Genomic DNA, 17,510 nt, shown 5'->3' with positions numbered 1-17,510 from the left:
CCAGGTTTCCGCCTCCCCACAACCATCAGTAGAGTATTATGGTGTGCCAAACGTTGCGGTGCGACATTGCATTATGCTGTATGGTTCCCATTCCTAACGTTCCACCTCATTTTCATCTATCCTTTATTTAAATCCTTAATCATTTGAAATTCTGGGTTAAACCAGGCTTCCGCCACCCCATGACTATCAGTAGAGCATTATGTTTTGCTGTATGATCCCATTCCTAACGTTCCACCTCATTTTCATCTATCCCTTATTTAAATCCTTAATAATTTGAAATTCTGGGTTAAACCAGATTTCTGCCTCCCCACGACCATCAGTAGAGCATTATGTTTTGCTGCATGATCCCATTCCTAACATTCCACCTCAATTTCATCTATATTTTATTTAAACCCTACTATTTTGAAATTCTGGGTTAAACCAGGTTTCCGCCTCCCCACAACCATCAGTAGAGCATTATGTTGTGTCGTATGGTGCCGTGCGACATTGCATTATGCTGTATGGTTCCCATTCCTAACGTTCCACCTCATTTTCATCTATATTTTATTTAAAACCCTACTATTTTGAAATTCTGGGTTAAACCAGGTTTCCGCCTCCCCATGACTATCAGTAGAGCATTATGTTTTGCTGCATGATTCCCTTCATAACGTTCCACCTCATTTTTATCTATTCTTTATTTAAAACCCTAATATTTTGAAATTCTGGGTTAAACCAGGTTTTTACCTCCCCACAACCATCAGTAGAGCATTATGTTGTGTCGTATGGTGCCTTGCGACATTGCATTATGCTGTATGGTTCCATTCCTAACGTTCCACCCCATTTTCATCTACCCTTTATTAAAATCCCTAATCATTTGAAATTCTGGGTTAACCCAGGTTTCCGCCTCCCCATGACTATCAGTAGAGCATTATGTTTTGCTGCATGATCCCATTCCTAATGTTCCACCTCATTTTCATCTATCCTTTATTTAAAATCCTAATATTTAGAAATTCTGGGTTAAACCAGATTTCTCCCTCCCCACAACCATCAGTAGAGCATTGTTTTACTGTATGATCCCATTCCTGAAGTTCCACCTCATTTTCATCTATCCTTTATTAAAATCCCTAATCATTCGAAATTCTGGATTAAACCAGATTTCCGCCTCCCCACAACCATCAGTAGAGCATTATGTTTTGCTGTATGATCCCATTCCTAAAGTTCCACCTCATTTTCATCTATCCTATTATTAAAATCCCTAATCATGTGAAATTCTGGGTTAAACCAGATTTCAGCCTCCCCACAACCATCAGTAGAGCATTATGGTGTGCCATATGGTGCCGTGCCACATTGCATTATGCTGTATGGTTCCCATTCCTAACGTTCCACCTCATTTTCATCTATCCTTTTATTAAAATCCCTAATCATTTGAAATTCTGGGTTAAACCAGATTTCTGCCTCCCCACGACCATCAGTAGAGCATTATGTTTTGCTGTATGATCCTGTTACTAAGTTCCACCTAATTTTCATATACCCTTTATTTAATTCCCCCATATTTTGAAAATCTGGGTTCCACCTCATTTTCATCTATCCTTTATTAAAATCCCTAATCATTTGAAATTCTGGGTTAAACCAGGTTTCCGCCTCCCCACAACCATCAGTAGAGCATTATGTTGTGTCGTATGGTGCCGTGCGACATTGCATTATGCTGTATGGTTTCCATTCCTAACGTTCCACCTCATTTTTATCTATCCTTTATTTAAAGCCCTACTATTTTGAAATTCTGGGTTAAACCAGGTTTCCGCCTCACACAACCATCAGTAGAGCATTATGTTGTGTCGTATAGTGCCGTGCGACATTGCATTATGCTGTATGGTTCTCATTCCTAACGTTCCTCCTCATTTTCATCTATCCTTCATTTAAAACCCTAATATTTTGAAATTCTGGGTTAAACCAGATTTCTTTCCCCACCACAACCATCAGTAGAGTATTGTTTTGCTGTATGATCCCATTCCTAAAGTTCCACCTCATTTTCATCTATCCTTTATTGAAATCCCTAATCATATGAAATTCTGGGTTAAACCAGATTTCCGCCTCCCCACAATCATCAGTAGAGCATTATGTTTTGCTGTATGATCCTGTTCCTATGTTCCACCTCCTTTTCATCGACCCTTTATTTAATTCCCTAATATTTTGAAATTCTGGGTTAAACCAGGTTTCTCCCTCCCCACAACCATCAGTAGAGCATTATGTTGTGTCGTACGGTGCCGTGCTACATTGCATTATGCCTTATGGTTCCCATTCCTAAAGTTCGACCTCATTTTCAACTATCTTTTTATTAAAATCCCTAATCATTTGAAATTCTGGGTTAAACCAGATTTATGCCTCCCCACAACCATCAGTAGAGCATTATGTTTTGTCGTACGGTGCCGTGCGACATTGCATTATGCCTTATGGTTCCCATTCCTAAAGTTCCACCTCATTTTCAACTATCCTTTTATTAAAATCCCTAATAATTTGAAATTCTGGGTTAAACCAGATTTCTGCCTCCCCACAACCATCAGTAAAGCATTATTATGTTGTGTCGTATGGTGCCGTGCGACATTGCATTATGCTGTTATGGTTCCATTCCTAACGTTCCACCTCATTTTCATCTATCCTTTATTTAAATCCTTAATATGTTGAAATTCTGGGTTAAACCAGGTTTCCGCCTTCCCATGACTATCAGTAGAGCATTATGTTTTGCTGCATGATCCCATTCCTAACGTTCCACCTCATTTTCATCTTTCCTTTATTTAAAACCCTAATATTTTGAAATTCTGGGTTAAACCAGATTTCTTTCCCCACTACAACCATCAGTAGAGCATTATGTTTTGCTGTATGATCCCATTCCTAAAGTTCCACCTCATTTTCATCTATCCTTTATTAAAATTCCTAATCATTTGAAATTCTGGGTTAAACCAGATTTCCGCCTCCCCACAATCATCAGTAGAGCATTATGTTTTGCTGTATGATCCTGTTCCTACGTTCCACCTCATTTTCATCTACCCTTTATTTAATTCCCTAATATTTTGAAATTCTGTGTTAAACCAGATTTCTGCCACCCCACAACAATCAGTAGAGCATTATGCTGTGCCCCTCTTAACGGTACCTATCCTAACATTTTATTCTTAGCAGCAGCTTGCTTTAATTGAAAATCCTAATAGTTTTACATTTCATTGTGCATTTTGGTGCCTACCTGAAGTTTCCACTCCCATATCCAGCTTGCTTTTACTTAAAATATCCTAATATCCTATCCTAATAAAGCATTCCCAATCTGCCTAATGGTCCAAGTTTTCAGTGGACCCAGTTTTGAACGTTGCCTTACATAATGCGTAGACTTCCTGTAGAGTTGTGCCATTTATTTACAATTTGTAGTTTTACATTTGTTTTGAGATTGAATGTTTCTTTTCCACTTCTCACAGCTATGCTATTGCATATTGTTATATTGGGTTACCTGAAAGAAAATTGAGCGCTTCATCCATTGGAAATGTTGCAAAGGGAAGCCGATGCCTTCAAACACTGAATGTTATGGACAGCTCTTGTGGACATTAGAAGCAGGCACCAGGAGACAGTGTTGCCTAATGAGTCCCTGAAGCTGCCAGACAATAAGTTATGGGTTTGAATGCACAGGTAAATATATCCTGTATTAAGTTCACATAACTAGGTTTTCATATTAAATATCCTGCTTGTATGTACTTAATATGCAAAGGTTTCTATGACTATTTGGATCATAAAACCAGAAGTATGGCATCCTGCTTTGTGATGCTACGCTCTAAGCTACCTTCCTGACAGTTTCAGACCTATGTCTAGCTTAGTTGTACTTAATATACAAAGTTTTCTATGAATATTACAGTAAAAAAACCAGAAGTATGGCATCATGATATGTAGTGATGTGCTGTAAGCTACCTTTCTAGAGTTCGCAGTATTGTAATGTACCCGCTTTTCCATAATAAACTATAATAAGAGGTTCCCATTCTTGGTCTTCAAGATTAGAACCACTGTTTATTCAGTTCTGTATGTTGACATCCTTTAAGGGGTTTTCCAATTTTACATGCAATTTTATGGCTACTTGTGTATTATCACGGTGCCCACTAAACAATTTGCTTAGTGGGCTATTTTGCGTAGGAAAATCGCATCGCAGGAACCATTTTAAGGGCTGTGCGATGCGATTTTCCGATTTAATTTATTCACTGCTCTCTCAGCCCCGGGCAATCGCACCGCACCTCCCGCAAAATCGCATTGCATGCAATTTTATAGGGTGTACAATGCCATTACATTATCTATACCGTAATATCATTGTATGACATACAATGATGTATTAGGCCCCCACTCCAACCTTTTCATACCCCCACTATCCACGTCAACGTGGAGTTTATTCTATATAGTGCAGCTAGCCACCAAGCCCGAAGCGTGGGAAGTGCAGCGGAATACATGTAAAGTAACCCGCATGCGCTCGCCATGCTTCGAGCACGGTGGCTCGCTGCGCTCGCCACACTATATAAAATCAACTCAACGCTGATGTGGATAGTGGGAGAATGAAAACGTCAGAGGACGCATTCCGCCGCCGCTCGCCACGCTTCGGGGTGGTGTGCATAGTGAGAGGGTACGTAAAACATTGTATGTCATACAATGATATTATGATATAGGTAATGTCATGGCATCGTACACCCTATAAAATTGCATGCGATTTTGCGGGAGCTGCGATGCGATCCCCTGGGTCATACAGAGCATTAAATAAATGACATTAAAAAATCGCTTAAAATGGCCAATGCGATTTTCCTTCGGTGCCGTACGTAGGAAACTTGGGCGCCGTGATAATACACAAGTACCATTTTATGGTTAGATTTTATTATTGTTAGCTCTTCTTACTTACTACTACTGTATTGTATATTTTAGGGTTTTGGGTGCCTGAAAGAAAATGGTTTGCTTCATCTATTGGCAATTGCTGCAAGAGAGCCAACGTTTTAAATCTCTATGGATATCATGGATGTCATGGTGGTGGACATTACAAGTGTGTTTAAGGATTCAGAGCTGCAGATGATTAATTTTCTGATGCTGTACAAAAAGTTTACTGCAATGCACAGGTAAATATACCACTTCACATAACCATCTTCCTTTCATATCTTAATCTGTCCCATTTACAGCTTGGTTTAATTTCAAATCTTGTTTGTATTTCAGAATGTAATCTCTCAAACTATGGTTGGTTGTTCCACATCCAGCTTTCTTTTCCGCAATATCCGGATAGTTTAATGTGCTTGGCTTTACCAATTTTCACCATCCTTTCAGCAATCAGTAGGCAATCATGCTGTGCTTTTTGGCGCCATGGCGTTATGCTGTCTGATTATTATCTAGACTTCATTTCACTGCTTGCCTCCCTTTAAAATCCTAATTTTTTCTTTATTTTTCTCTAAAAGTAATGTGTTTCTCTGTGTGGTATGGTGCTCTCCTTGTGTCCTTTATAAATTGTGGTGTGCCAATCTATTAAGATTTTCAGTACTAGTACACTCTCTAAACCATATAAAACTTTCCTCTTCTCACTAGGGCAGCTACTCTCTTAAATATTTGAATTTTTTAGGGTACTTGAAAGAAAATGGCTTACTTTATCCACTGGCAAAGTTGCAAGAGGATGGCAGTGTCTACACACACTGAAGATATTCCAGATGGCTTTGCGATGGACATTACAAATAGGCATTGGGTACATTGCTGCAGACTATAGAGTCTATGAAGCTGATGAAAGATGTTATTGGACTTCAAAACACCAGTAAATATGCTTTCTACATTTTACGTATCTAGATTCTGTTTTTCGCCATAAATATACATTATTTTTTTTCTTAATTTGCTTTTATTTAAAAGCCTAATAATTTGGAATTCTGGGGTAAACCAGATTTCTGCCTCCCCATAACAATCAGAGCATTATATTATGCTGTATGATTCCATATAAAAACAGTGGTGAGAGCTGCTCAATCAAACTAGTAATGCCCCCCAGGTGTTGCAAAGGAGGGAGATTTAACCCCCAGCACACCAAAGGGCATTAGTAATAAGATTTGATAAACCAACATAATAGAGGGTCATTCAGAGATCTTCGTTACATATATTTTGCTAAGGTGTATGATTTCATACCTGAATTAAAGAAAATAATTGTCTTGGTGTGGTGCACCATAAATAAAAGAACAATCACAATAAAATGTAACACTTAATGAGTTTTTTTTAAGCTGCTAAATATATTAATACACATGAATGAGACAAAGTGAATTTCATGCATATTAAAACCGAACGTTCAGCGTAATCCTTTGTACCATAATATTCCCCTTATAAGGTGTCTTTTAGATACTGCCTGTGTACCTGTTTCTAAGACTGTAATGGTACAACTCTTGCTTTGTACTCACGGTGAGATTTCCCAGGATGCACAGCTCCTCTTCCCTATAACCCTGCTTCCATGCTGCTCAGTTTTTTGTTGGTGCCAGCAGGAAGCTGGAGCACCTTTTATTCAGCAGGGATTGCCTGAGGCAATCCCAAAGAAGCTTTTTTTACACAGACCTTCTTGTTTCATTGCAGCATTAACGCTGCTGGGCTGCCTGCGCTACCAGTCTTACTGACGACAGCGCAGCAGCTCCATCACCCCTGTCGGCACTGAAACTCCCCCACGACCCTAGTCAAGGGGTACTTCGGCAGAGGAGGAAACCGGCGGACACCAGAAACCTCAGACAGCATGGCTGGGGACATGGGTAGGTAAGGCTCTCTGAGCACTCAAATTGCGGTCATGCTGGGAGGCGGGCTGCAGCAGCTGTGGTGGACACTGCTGCTTGTGGCAGGGACTCCACTAGACCATCCGGGCGCAGGCTGGATGTATACATCCATTTTTATTGGGGCTCACTAGCACATGTGGGGGAAGTCCAGTACAGTGGAGGCGGTGCCAGCCTGCAGCACCTCTCCTAGCTTTGGGCGCCAATCTCCTGCAGTTTTACGGCACTGAAAGCTGCTTTCCCTGCTCCCTCAGAGACAGGCAACTATCTTCAGCAACGCAGCTCAGTCTCCTGGACTTGCGAGTAGTGTCTCCCCTGTAAAAACCATCCATAGCTGTAATGCTTTTACAGGCATTCACATACCACTAGTTTCCATAGAAGTGGTTGATGGTGGTACATTGGCAAATATTTGCCTCAGCTAAAATACTTTAAGCGGTATTGTGTGTGACTAAGTGCTAGTCCGTTTTTCTTTCTGTACCTGTTTATAGCTGTCCCTTACGTTTCTCATATTATTTGAGGCAGAAGAGTCAGGTTTTATCCTCACAGGTCACATACTGCTGTTTAGAGATGGGCAAAACGGCTCTTTTTGCGGTCCCGACTCGACCCGGGTCGGTCACTGAAAAGATCTAGATCCTTTGGGCGGCTCTGCGGATCAGTTTGTGTAAAAAAGACAGTTATTTATGGTTTGAGTTAGTGTACCATACCTCCCAACATGACCCTTTCCAGGAGGGACACAATGCTCTGTTTCTGGACTTCCCTCTTCATGTTTGATTGTTATTACCTGTGTGGAAACACCTTTCTTGCCCATTTACCTGTTTAGAACAGGTAATAGCAATCATTCGTTAAGAGGGAAGTCCAGAAACAGAGCAAAGTCGTAGGTCAGAGATGGGGAACCTTTGGCCCTCCAGCTGTTGTTGGACTACACATCCCAGCATGCCCTGCTACAATTTGCTATTTGGCCATGATAACACTGTTGCAGGGAATGCTGGGATGTGTAGTCCAACAACAGCTGGGGCCAAAGGTTCTCTAACCCTGACCTAGGTGGTGCACTTAACATAGATTGTTCTCCACAGTATTAGCCCGTAGAATCTATGGTTTTACACACAGGGGAAATTGACTAATAATTGAATAGCCCTGCGTGGTAAACACAGTAGATAATTGAATATTGAATACGTCGGGTTTGCCCCCTTATATATCTCAGGGTCCCTACCGGTCTCTGTACTACTACTACTACTACAATTAGCCTGTAGCCCCTCCCCTTGAATATCTCCCCAATAGGCCCTCAGCATTTCAGGCATACATGCCGCCGGATACGGCAGTAGGGGGAGGTGGGGTCTGACATTCTGTGGCTCACTGTACAAATCAGGCCTCCCTCTTGAAGACCCCTTTTCATTGCCAGTTTCGGGAGGGAGGAGGGGGTCCCTATGATATAAAAATAAAAGTGTCTACTCACCCATTAAATACAACCATTTCCCTCATGCCTACCTATATACTTGTACAATGACAAATACAGGGAATAATCCTTTGTGAGGTGGTGTCCTGGGGTATTGATTATATTGGGGCAGTTTATCAATTTTGAGGGCGCAGGGACAGGGCTCCGAAAGGAGCCCGTCCCTGCGAAGCCCTAACCTGGAAGCCGGGGGGTCAGACCCCCGCTGACCCCTCTCATCCGAGCCGGGCAGTGCGATGTGTAGGCATAGACTACAATGGGCTATCGCCATCTCAGAATGGCGGTAGCCCAGGGGTGCGAAGCCGGGCTGCCCGATGTTGATACGTCGGGCAGCTTCGCATCCCCCATAGAAACCTATGGGGATGCGGCCGGCGGCGCTGAAAGGGGGATCGCAGCAGGGATCGGAGATTCCTGCTGCGGTTCCCCGATGATACATTTAGGGGATACTTAATGTTTGCTGCTAAACCCCGAAAACGTGTGTTTTCAGGGATTTAGCCGCAAATATGGTTTGATAAATGTGCCACTAAGGGGTTTAAGATTTTAAAGCTCGGTGAAGTGATAGTGTCTGCTTTTTTTTTTCACTGGCCAATCAGATCCTTCCTGTGAAGTTAAAGGCTTGGTTTGAAACATGACAGGTAGGAGCTGATTGGCGTCAATACTGTTCAAGTTGCTGTGAATTCTTGAAAGGGTAATTTAATAATAATGAAGCATAATTTGTTCAACAATCATTTATTTTATTCAAAATAAACTGTAAAAATATGTAAAACTTTTTTTTTCAGAACATACTCGACTGAGTAACATTTACAGAACTTTCTTGTTCTAAGTAAGGTGCAAGTTGTTGTCAACATGAGGAAGGTCGACAGGTCATAAGGTCGACATGGGGATTTTCACTGTTTTTTGAGCCGACATGTGCCGACAGGCGGTATTTCATGCCCTACCTTCCACTAGGGCATGGAGTGAGATTATAATAGTGTGGCGAGCGAAGTGAGACACTGTGCCCAAAGCATTGCGAGCGATGCGAGGGTCCGATTCTCACTTCCAACTGTGTCCATGTCAACTGTGTTGACATTCGGGTCAAAAAACAGCGAAAACCCCATGTCGACCTTATGACCTTCCTCATGTCATCCTAACGTCCATGTCTACCTTTTCCCATGTCAACCTTTTCCCATGTCGACCTTTCTGCATGTCGACCTAGTGACTGTCTGACCAACGCTTGTCTGACGAACAATCCAGTTCCCAGGACCTGGGTAGAAGTCCCGTATAAAGGGACACGGCGTGTCCCATTTACACTGCCGCTGACAGGGGTCTGATTCGCTGAAGACCCGGGGTTTTGCAGCTGTGTAAAAGGGGTATTAATTTGCTCGTTGCCAAGGGAGACTAAATTTGCTTATTGCCAAGCCCCCCCTCCCCCCCCAAATGAAAGTTAAAAGAAGGCCCCCTCCCCCTCCAAATTAAAGTTAAATGTACTACACAGCCCAGCAAACACAGATCTAGTAAAAAAAAAAAAACACATGTGCACTGCCTAATTTATGTCTGTGTGTCTGTGTGTTCATACTTCTACTACACACCTTTCTGTGATACTACTGGTGAACTCGGGTGAAGCAATCTTGAAATGCCTGCCAGTGCCAATGCCTCTGCTCTGCTTAGTCTGCTGTTGATGTGTAGTCACCAGACCTCCCTCAGGGCTTCCAGATTCAGAAGAATCTAGATCTGCACGTGACACAGCAACAGCAGCAGCAGCACAAGCAGCCAATTAGAAGAAAATATCTCAGCTGCCAAAGGGGGCAGTGCTGAGCTCAAGCAATGCAATGTGCATTGTATTGTATGTAATGCTAAGCGAAACCGATCCGGATCACCATTTTGGGATCGGCGGCTCGTTCGTTCTTTTGATGGATCCGTTCAAAAGAACCGGATCGTTCGCGAACGACACATCTCTACTGCTGTTACCACTCTAGGTTTTACTATCAAGGCTATACCTATTGTGTATATTACCCTCCTCTTGTGTGTTTTCAACATGACTTCTAAATAAAGGCACACTCAGTCTCCCATACGCTTATCTTGTAAGGGTTGTGCTGCAGGCCTGTCTGATCAGGATGTTATCCAGGAATTGTTATGTGTCAATTGCTTTATTCCACCTGGCCAGTCATCTGCCCCGGTGGCTGTACAGGAGCCTCCTTGGGGAGCCTTTCAGCAGCTTCTGGGTATCTTAGTGGATCGCCTTCAGCCTCCTGTGTTTACACCTGTTGTACAGGCCCCTCCACCATGGGTAGATACCTTATCTAACCACTGTTCAGCCCCTTGCACAGACAACGGTGGCTATGCAGAAATTGCTGCCTGCTACAAGTCAACCTGTCAAAAATCAACTCCCTATTGCTTCTGCCTAATTACTCCCATTGTTAGATGACAACACAATGGGAGAGGACTATGATAATTGGGATGAAGATGATGACAATGGAGATGGGGATTACGGGGATGCTATTTTACATCCCATGGGGGTCGGGGACACCCATGGTACAGGCTGAAATGGCTGACACTGATGAGCCCGAGCCTGTGGCAAAACGTAGATGTTTTCAAAAACCAAAAGGTTATCAAAGCACAATTCCCACTCTTGGATTACAGTGTTCTGCGCTGCACTTTTTTTGACACAGTGATGCTACTAGCTGTCCTGGTCAAGGGGCTTCGGCTCTGAAACTGTTGACAGCTTAGGCTGAAGTTTTGCACGTTTTTTGTGTGATTTCCTATATGATGTTTTGAATACAAGTCTTTCACTATTTTGAGTGCCGCCTCCTGTCTCTCATTTACTTGGGAAATTCGTCTCTATATATCATTGTGGAGGGCACCTACTCGTATATGGATGGTTCCAAGTGCCAGCTGTCATGAATTGTATATATAGATAAATATTTATATTTATCTATATAGCAAAAAAGGATCACACTTGCCTCAAAAGACATGCAGCCACTGGGGTGTCCTCCAGAACCAAAATAGTATATATACTATACAGATATAGATATATATATAGATATATATATATAGATATATATATAGATATATATATAGATATATATATATAGAGAGATAGATAGAGAGATAGATAGAGAGATAGATAGAGAGATAGATAGAGAGATAGATAGAGAGATAGATAGAGAGATAGATAGAGAGAGAGATAGAGAGAGAGATAGAGAGAGAGATAGAGAGAGAGATAGAGAGAGAGATAGAGAGAGAGATAGAGAGAGAGAGATAGAGAGAGAGAGATAGAGAGAGAGATAGAGAGAGAGATAGAGAGAGAGATAGAGAGAGAGATAGAGAGAGAGATAGAGATAGAGATATATATCCACTTCAGCGGCACTCTCGGATATAAAGTACAGTTCACACAGCTGTAGTTACCAACGTTTCGAAATTTTATTCATTTCGTCATCAGGGTATAAAAACATAATGCACTTTCTTACCTTATATACCACCAGCACCAGTACACCCGCGAAAAGTTGCCGGCGCAGACGCTGCCGGAAGTGTGCGCCCACTAGTGACGTCACACGCATCGGAGCCTGTTGCTCAGCAACCTCAAAAACATATAGACATAGTGGATAATCCACGTATGCAAGAGACCATCCGCACAATATTAAATAAACACCCAGGGGTGAAATAACCATATCAAAGTGAAAAATCTCCATATAAAGAGATTTAATAAAAACCAAAACATAAAAAATAAAAATAAAAAATCAAGAAAAAATCGAAAAATCAAGAAAAAATCGCTCCAGCAATAGACAGGTTAGTATAATGGTGCTGATGGCCACAAGGTTTACAATAATCTGATTTGATACAACAACATGATATATTAAATTGAACATTATAAATATGCATCACTCAAGAAAATTTGACCGATGTTTTTCATGCAAATGATATTGATCAATCCTGAACATCGTACTAAAATGCTATATACAGTAAACAGTTGTAAAACTCATTATCACAAGAATGCCCCAAGTCCACGTTGTTCATTAAGTCCCATTGGGGACAGAGTTCCCAATCTATGGATCCAGGTGGCCTCTCGCTGTAAAAGCAATTTGGACCTATCCCCACCACGTTTCAATGGGGCGATATGGTCAATTATAGTATATCTCAATGATGCGAGATTATGTCGATTCAGGGCAAAGTGACGGGCCACTGGCTGGTCACTCTGCCCTGTCTCGATTGCCGCTCGGATGGAGGATCTATGCCCTGCCATCCTGTCACGCAGAGTGCGATCCGTTTTCCCCACGTAACCCTTTCCACAGGGGCACATAATTAAATAAACAATGTACTGTGTAGTACATGTCACACGGTGTCTAATCTGAAATATCCTGCCCGAGGAAGGGTGTTTAAACGTGGTGCCAGTCAGAAGTGCTCTACAAGTAATACAATTGATGCACTTAAAACAGCCGGGACGCAAACTTAAGAAACCAGTGTTGGCAAGATCACCCATACCTGTAACATCCGTTTTAACCACCCAACTGCGGATGTTCTTGCCCCTATTGTAGCAGGGCATAATGTCAGTGTCGCCCAACTTCAGCAAGGGATCAGTCTTCACAACTGGCCACAATCGTTTCGTGGTGGCATTAATAGCCGTACTAGCATCATTGTAGTGATTGACCCAAGGGAATCTCTTCCGCTGCGGTTTAATCTCCTTAGCAGCCAGAAGGTTTTCCCTGGGTATACTCAAGGCCCTCTCCTTTGCACAAAGGAGCTGGTCCTGCTGATAACCTCTGTCAAGGAATTTAGCAATCATAATATCAATATGCTTAGCTGCAATCGTGGAGTCACTGCATACCCGACATGCCCTAACAAATTGCGAATAGGGCAATCCATATTTCAATGCCTTCGGGTGGAAGCTGGCAGCGTGTAGAATTGTATTTCTATCTGTCGGTTTGCTATATAATGAAGTAGTTAAAACTCCATCTTTTAACTCCACTTGCACGTCAAGAAAATTAACCATCGAACCATCGATGTTATATGTAAATTTAATAGGGCTACCAGAGTTGTTGTGCTCATCGATGACCCGTTCAAAATCCTCCCTCCCCCCGGACCAGATAATGAACAGGTCATCGATGTACCTGGCATAAAAATAAATGAACCTATTAATCGATGGTACATTCAAAAAGATGTCTTGCTCTGCGCTAAACATGTAGGCGTTGGCGTACGATGGGGCCACATTGGACCCCATCGCACACCCCGCCAGTTGGAGATAATGGTTGCCATCATACATAAAGTAATTTTTAGTCAAAATCAATCTAAGCAATTCCAATACAATTTCCACATTGGGACCAGAGTACAGAGGATTATCTTCAATCAGACGCTTGACCGCATCAATCCCTTCCCCATTGGGGATAATTGTATACAATGACGACACGTCGACACTACATAAAAAGCAATTGGCAGGCAGATTAGATTTACACTCCTCCAACCGCTTTAAAAAGGTAGTAGTATCTAACAGGTACCGAGGGTGTCCCACCACGCACGGCTGCAACAAAGAATCAAGATACACAGAGGTTGGCTGAAAAAGAGAACCCCTGGCCGCAATAATTGGACGACCAGGGGGATCAACCAACCTCTTGTGTATCTTTGGTAACGTATAGATAAGAGGGGTGACAGGTTTCAGAGGGCACAACGCATCGGCCAATTCCCGATCAATCGTACCCTCAGCCACATGTCGACACAAAATAGATTTTAACTCTTTGGAAAATATATTCGTAGGATTCCCAGGTAACTTCGCATAGACATTGCTGTCAGACAGCTGGTTATAAATCTCCCTCTTATAACTATCAATATCCTGTATCACCACCGCCCCGCCTTTGTCAGCGGGACGGATGATGATACTAGAATTGTTAGACAAATCACGTAAAGCGGAGAATTCACATTTAGATAGATTATCACGTCTCACATCATGTTTCAACTTATCAATGTCAAGATTAACCTCATGGTCAAGCATGCGCATGAATGTTTTAATTGAAGCGCTATTTGACATGGGGTCAAATTGAGATCTTGGTAATAGGCTACGTACACCAGATGGAATGGTCGACACAGCAGGTACCTGAGAAAAAGAATCATTGCTATTATAATGCTCATGCAATTTTAATTTACGATGCAAACAATATTTTTCAACGTCCCACTTCATAGAATTAAATCTCACAGTAGGTACATAAGAAAGACCACGGCTCAATACTCTCTCTTCAACCTTAGATAGTTCATAGGTCGACAAATTGACTACTGTCTCTTGCCCGATTTGGGGGGACGCCCCCTGCGGGCTTGTCCTCTTATTTTGGCCCCCTCGCCTCGTCCTTTGGCGGCGGTGCCTCCCAGCTGATGCCGGGTTTGCACCCCTAAAGGGATCTGTGACAAAGATCGTGAGTTATTGGCCACATCCGACTCACTGGAACTCTGTAAGTCGGAGTTAATATCAGAATTTTGCTTGTACCGGAAAAACCTTTTCCTGGGACCTCCAAACTCTCTATGACCACCACTGACCCATTGGTAGACTTGATTTTGATCATAGTCCATTTTTACTTTAGAGAGTTTGGTTTTCTTAAACTGGATAAGGTTATGCTTGTACGTCGCGAGCTGGCCCTTTAATTTATCAGGCCAATTGACCTCTGCATCTGCAGCAAGTGTAGCTAGGTGAGTTTTTTCAAAGTCTCCAATTTTTTCTTTTATAACCTTGAGCTCACGACCAGCCTCTTCCACGACTAAAAGCATCAAATCGAAGCTACATTTATTCAATATTGAGATCCATCGTTTGCAAAACATACTATTGTAGCGACCAATCGTCGGGCAATTTTTTACCCTGAAACCACGCGGTATTAATTTTTCTTTAAAATAGTCACTGAGTGTCACTCCGTGGTAATAATAATCCAGCTCACGCTGCTTCATTTTATACAGCTCACGAAATAGCTGTTCAGGTGTCTGAGTGTCCAATTCGTCAGCCATTTGATCAGAGAACAACATCGCATGTGCCTCATTTTCAGAAAAAGACAGCAAACTTCCTTGTGTGGTTCTAGCCATATTAAATGTATCGGCCATCTCATCCATCCTCACACCTCCAGTTGCCATCATAGCCGGATGATCACACCACCAAATGTGACAAAAAAACCGGTTGCAATAGTCCTGATGATAATCAGTTAGAATTATCGGGTGCCATATAGAGCAGCAGGGGTCAGCTGCACAAGCCCCACTGCATATACACAACACAGTCCAATCGGCACTCACGTATTTGAAATAAAGTTGGCTCCGGTGCCCTCAAAGTAACCCGGGATGGGGTCACAAAATATAGATCCACTTCAGCGACACTCTCGGATATAAAGTACAGTTCACACAGCTGTAGTTACCAACGTTTCGAAATTTTATTCATTTCGTCATCAGGGTATAAAAACATAATGCACTTTCTTACCTTATATACCACCAGCACCAGTACACCCGCGAAAAGTTGCCGGCGCAGACGCTGCCGGAAGTGTGCGCCCACTAGTGACGTCACACGCATCGGAGCCTGTTGCTCAGCAACCTCAAAATATTTATATAGATATGTATATAGATAGATAGATATGTATATATGTATATATGTATAGATAAATAGATATATAGATATTTTCTTTCTCACAGCAGGCAGATGTACCAACATTTCAAGACCCAACGGTCTCTTTAATCAAACTGTTCCCAAACTGTGCTCCTTGATAAAGAGACCGATGGCTCTTGAAAATGTTGGTACATCTGCCTGCTATGCAACAAATCCATAACCTGCCGTTTAGTGAGCTTGTGGGAGTCCTGCATATATTCATAGGTTAGTAGGTTTTTATCCATCACGACAATGCACCAGCTCCCTCATCTGGAATTGTTGCGGCCAATTTGCATATATTGCGCTATGAATTATTGCCACATCCGCCGTATTCGCCTGACTTGGCTCCCTACGACTTCTTTCTTACATGCATGTAAGCCTGCTCAAAGCAAAAGCTTTGAAAGCTAGCTGCTTCTGTGTGAGAGATATGTAAGTTATCTCACTGCCAAGAGATGGCAGTGTTTCAGAGATAGAGATAATTTTTTTTACAATTTTCAGGATTTTTATTTTTACTCCGGTTCCCAAAGGCACCCCAAAATGAAACTTATACCAAAGAGATTGTATTTAACGGTAGAACGCATTATGTACAAAACGATTAACAGTGCGCTTTTTAGATTACATTTGAAGGTCACATGATTAGTTTGACAGTCAAAAGGTCAACATGGAGTCTTTCACTGTTTTTTTGAGCCGAGGTGCCGACAGGCGGTATTTCATGCCCCACCATCCACTAGGGCATGATTGGAGAATAAAATAGTGTGCCAAGCATAACAAGGCAACGTGTCAGAAGCATTTTGAGGGGATGCGGTGCACTTTAAACGGTGTTCATGTCAACTGTGTTGACATTCGGGTCAAAAAACAGTAAAAAAAACCTATGTCGACCTAGACACTGTCGAACTAATGACGTATTGACCTTTTCCCATGTCAACCTAATGGTGTCCACCTAATGACTGTCGACCATCATGCTGTAGACTAAATGATCCCAACCCATCTAGCTTCATCACAGATTTAATTGTAAATTATAAATACCAGATAGTTTGAAATATTAATACTTTATGTCTATTTTCTTTCCAGCGGAATCTTGAAATTCCTGTACCTAGCAGCCTTCTTTCTGGCTTGTGACTGGAGTGATTGATTTATGGACCAACTAACAAGCAATCACTTTACCTGAGCGAAGAGAGATGGTGTGCCATGGGAGAAAAGTTCTTGAAGATGGAAGTCTAAAAATAAAAAAAAATTGTTTTTGCTTTTGTTGTATCTATTATAACAAAACCAAAAATACACTGCTTAATTTTAAGCACATGTTCCACCCCAGGTTTCTTACATTGCCTTTTACTGGCATTCAGTTAAATATTTAATGCAATCAGTATCTAAGTGTTTTAACATTTTATATAAAACGATTGTTTATTATTTTTTTCTTTTTGTGTACACTTTTGTGGTAATTTTTTTCATGTTTTGGTTAAACACAGTTGCTCAACCCAGAATAACATGGTTTGAATTAGGGTAGTGATTCAATGTGGAAAGTAAATTTTAATTATGAAAAAGATACACTATATTTGGCCTCTTTATTTATGACTAGTCTTAAGGCCTGTCCGACAGACGGTCAAACGTTTTATGCTTATACAATTCTTGTTCCACCTAACCTTCCCAACCACAGCAGCTCAAAAGCTGCTGCAGCAGGTACAGAAGATCCTAAAAACCCTTGATGAATAAGTAAACAAGTGAA

General features: G+C 41.8%; 1 protein-coding gene across 7 annotated transcripts in view; it reads left to right on the top strand.

Annotated features, from left to right (window-relative positions):
• Window positions 1–17,299, top strand: part of LOC146060150 (uncharacterized) — a 35,247-nt gene extending 17,948 nt beyond the window's left edge. For 3 of the 7 annotated variants that reach the window (XM_083173085.1, XM_083173084.1, XM_083173083.1), the window contains 4 exons: window positions 3,441–3,648; window positions 4,915–5,102; window positions 5,594–5,779; window positions 16,859–17,299. In XM_083173085.1, coding sequence (XP_083029211.1) covers window positions 4,993–5,102; window positions 5,594–5,779; window positions 16,859–16,919 — 357 coding nt within the window. In that variant the 5' untranslated portion in view covers window positions 3,441–3,648; window positions 4,915–4,992 and the 3' untranslated portion in view covers window positions 16,920–17,299. Of the gene's footprint in view, window positions 1–3,440; window positions 3,649–4,914; window positions 5,103–5,196; window positions 5,780–16,858 lie in introns of those variants that run through there. The other 4 variants (XR_014470379.1, XR_014470380.1, XR_014470382.1 and 1 more) reach the window with 4 other exon arrangements.
• Window positions 17,300–17,510: the final 211 nt, after the last annotated feature.

The sequence above is a fragment of the Crinia signifera genome, chromosome 2, assembly GCF_055691185.1.
Source record: "Crinia signifera chromosome 2, ASM5569118v1, whole genome shotgun sequence".
Lineage (NCBI taxonomy): Eukaryota > Metazoa > Chordata > Amphibia > Anura > Myobatrachidae > Crinia > Crinia signifera.
The sequence above is the reverse complement of the archived record's forward strand: the minus strand, read 5'-3'. Positions and strand labels throughout refer to the sequence as shown.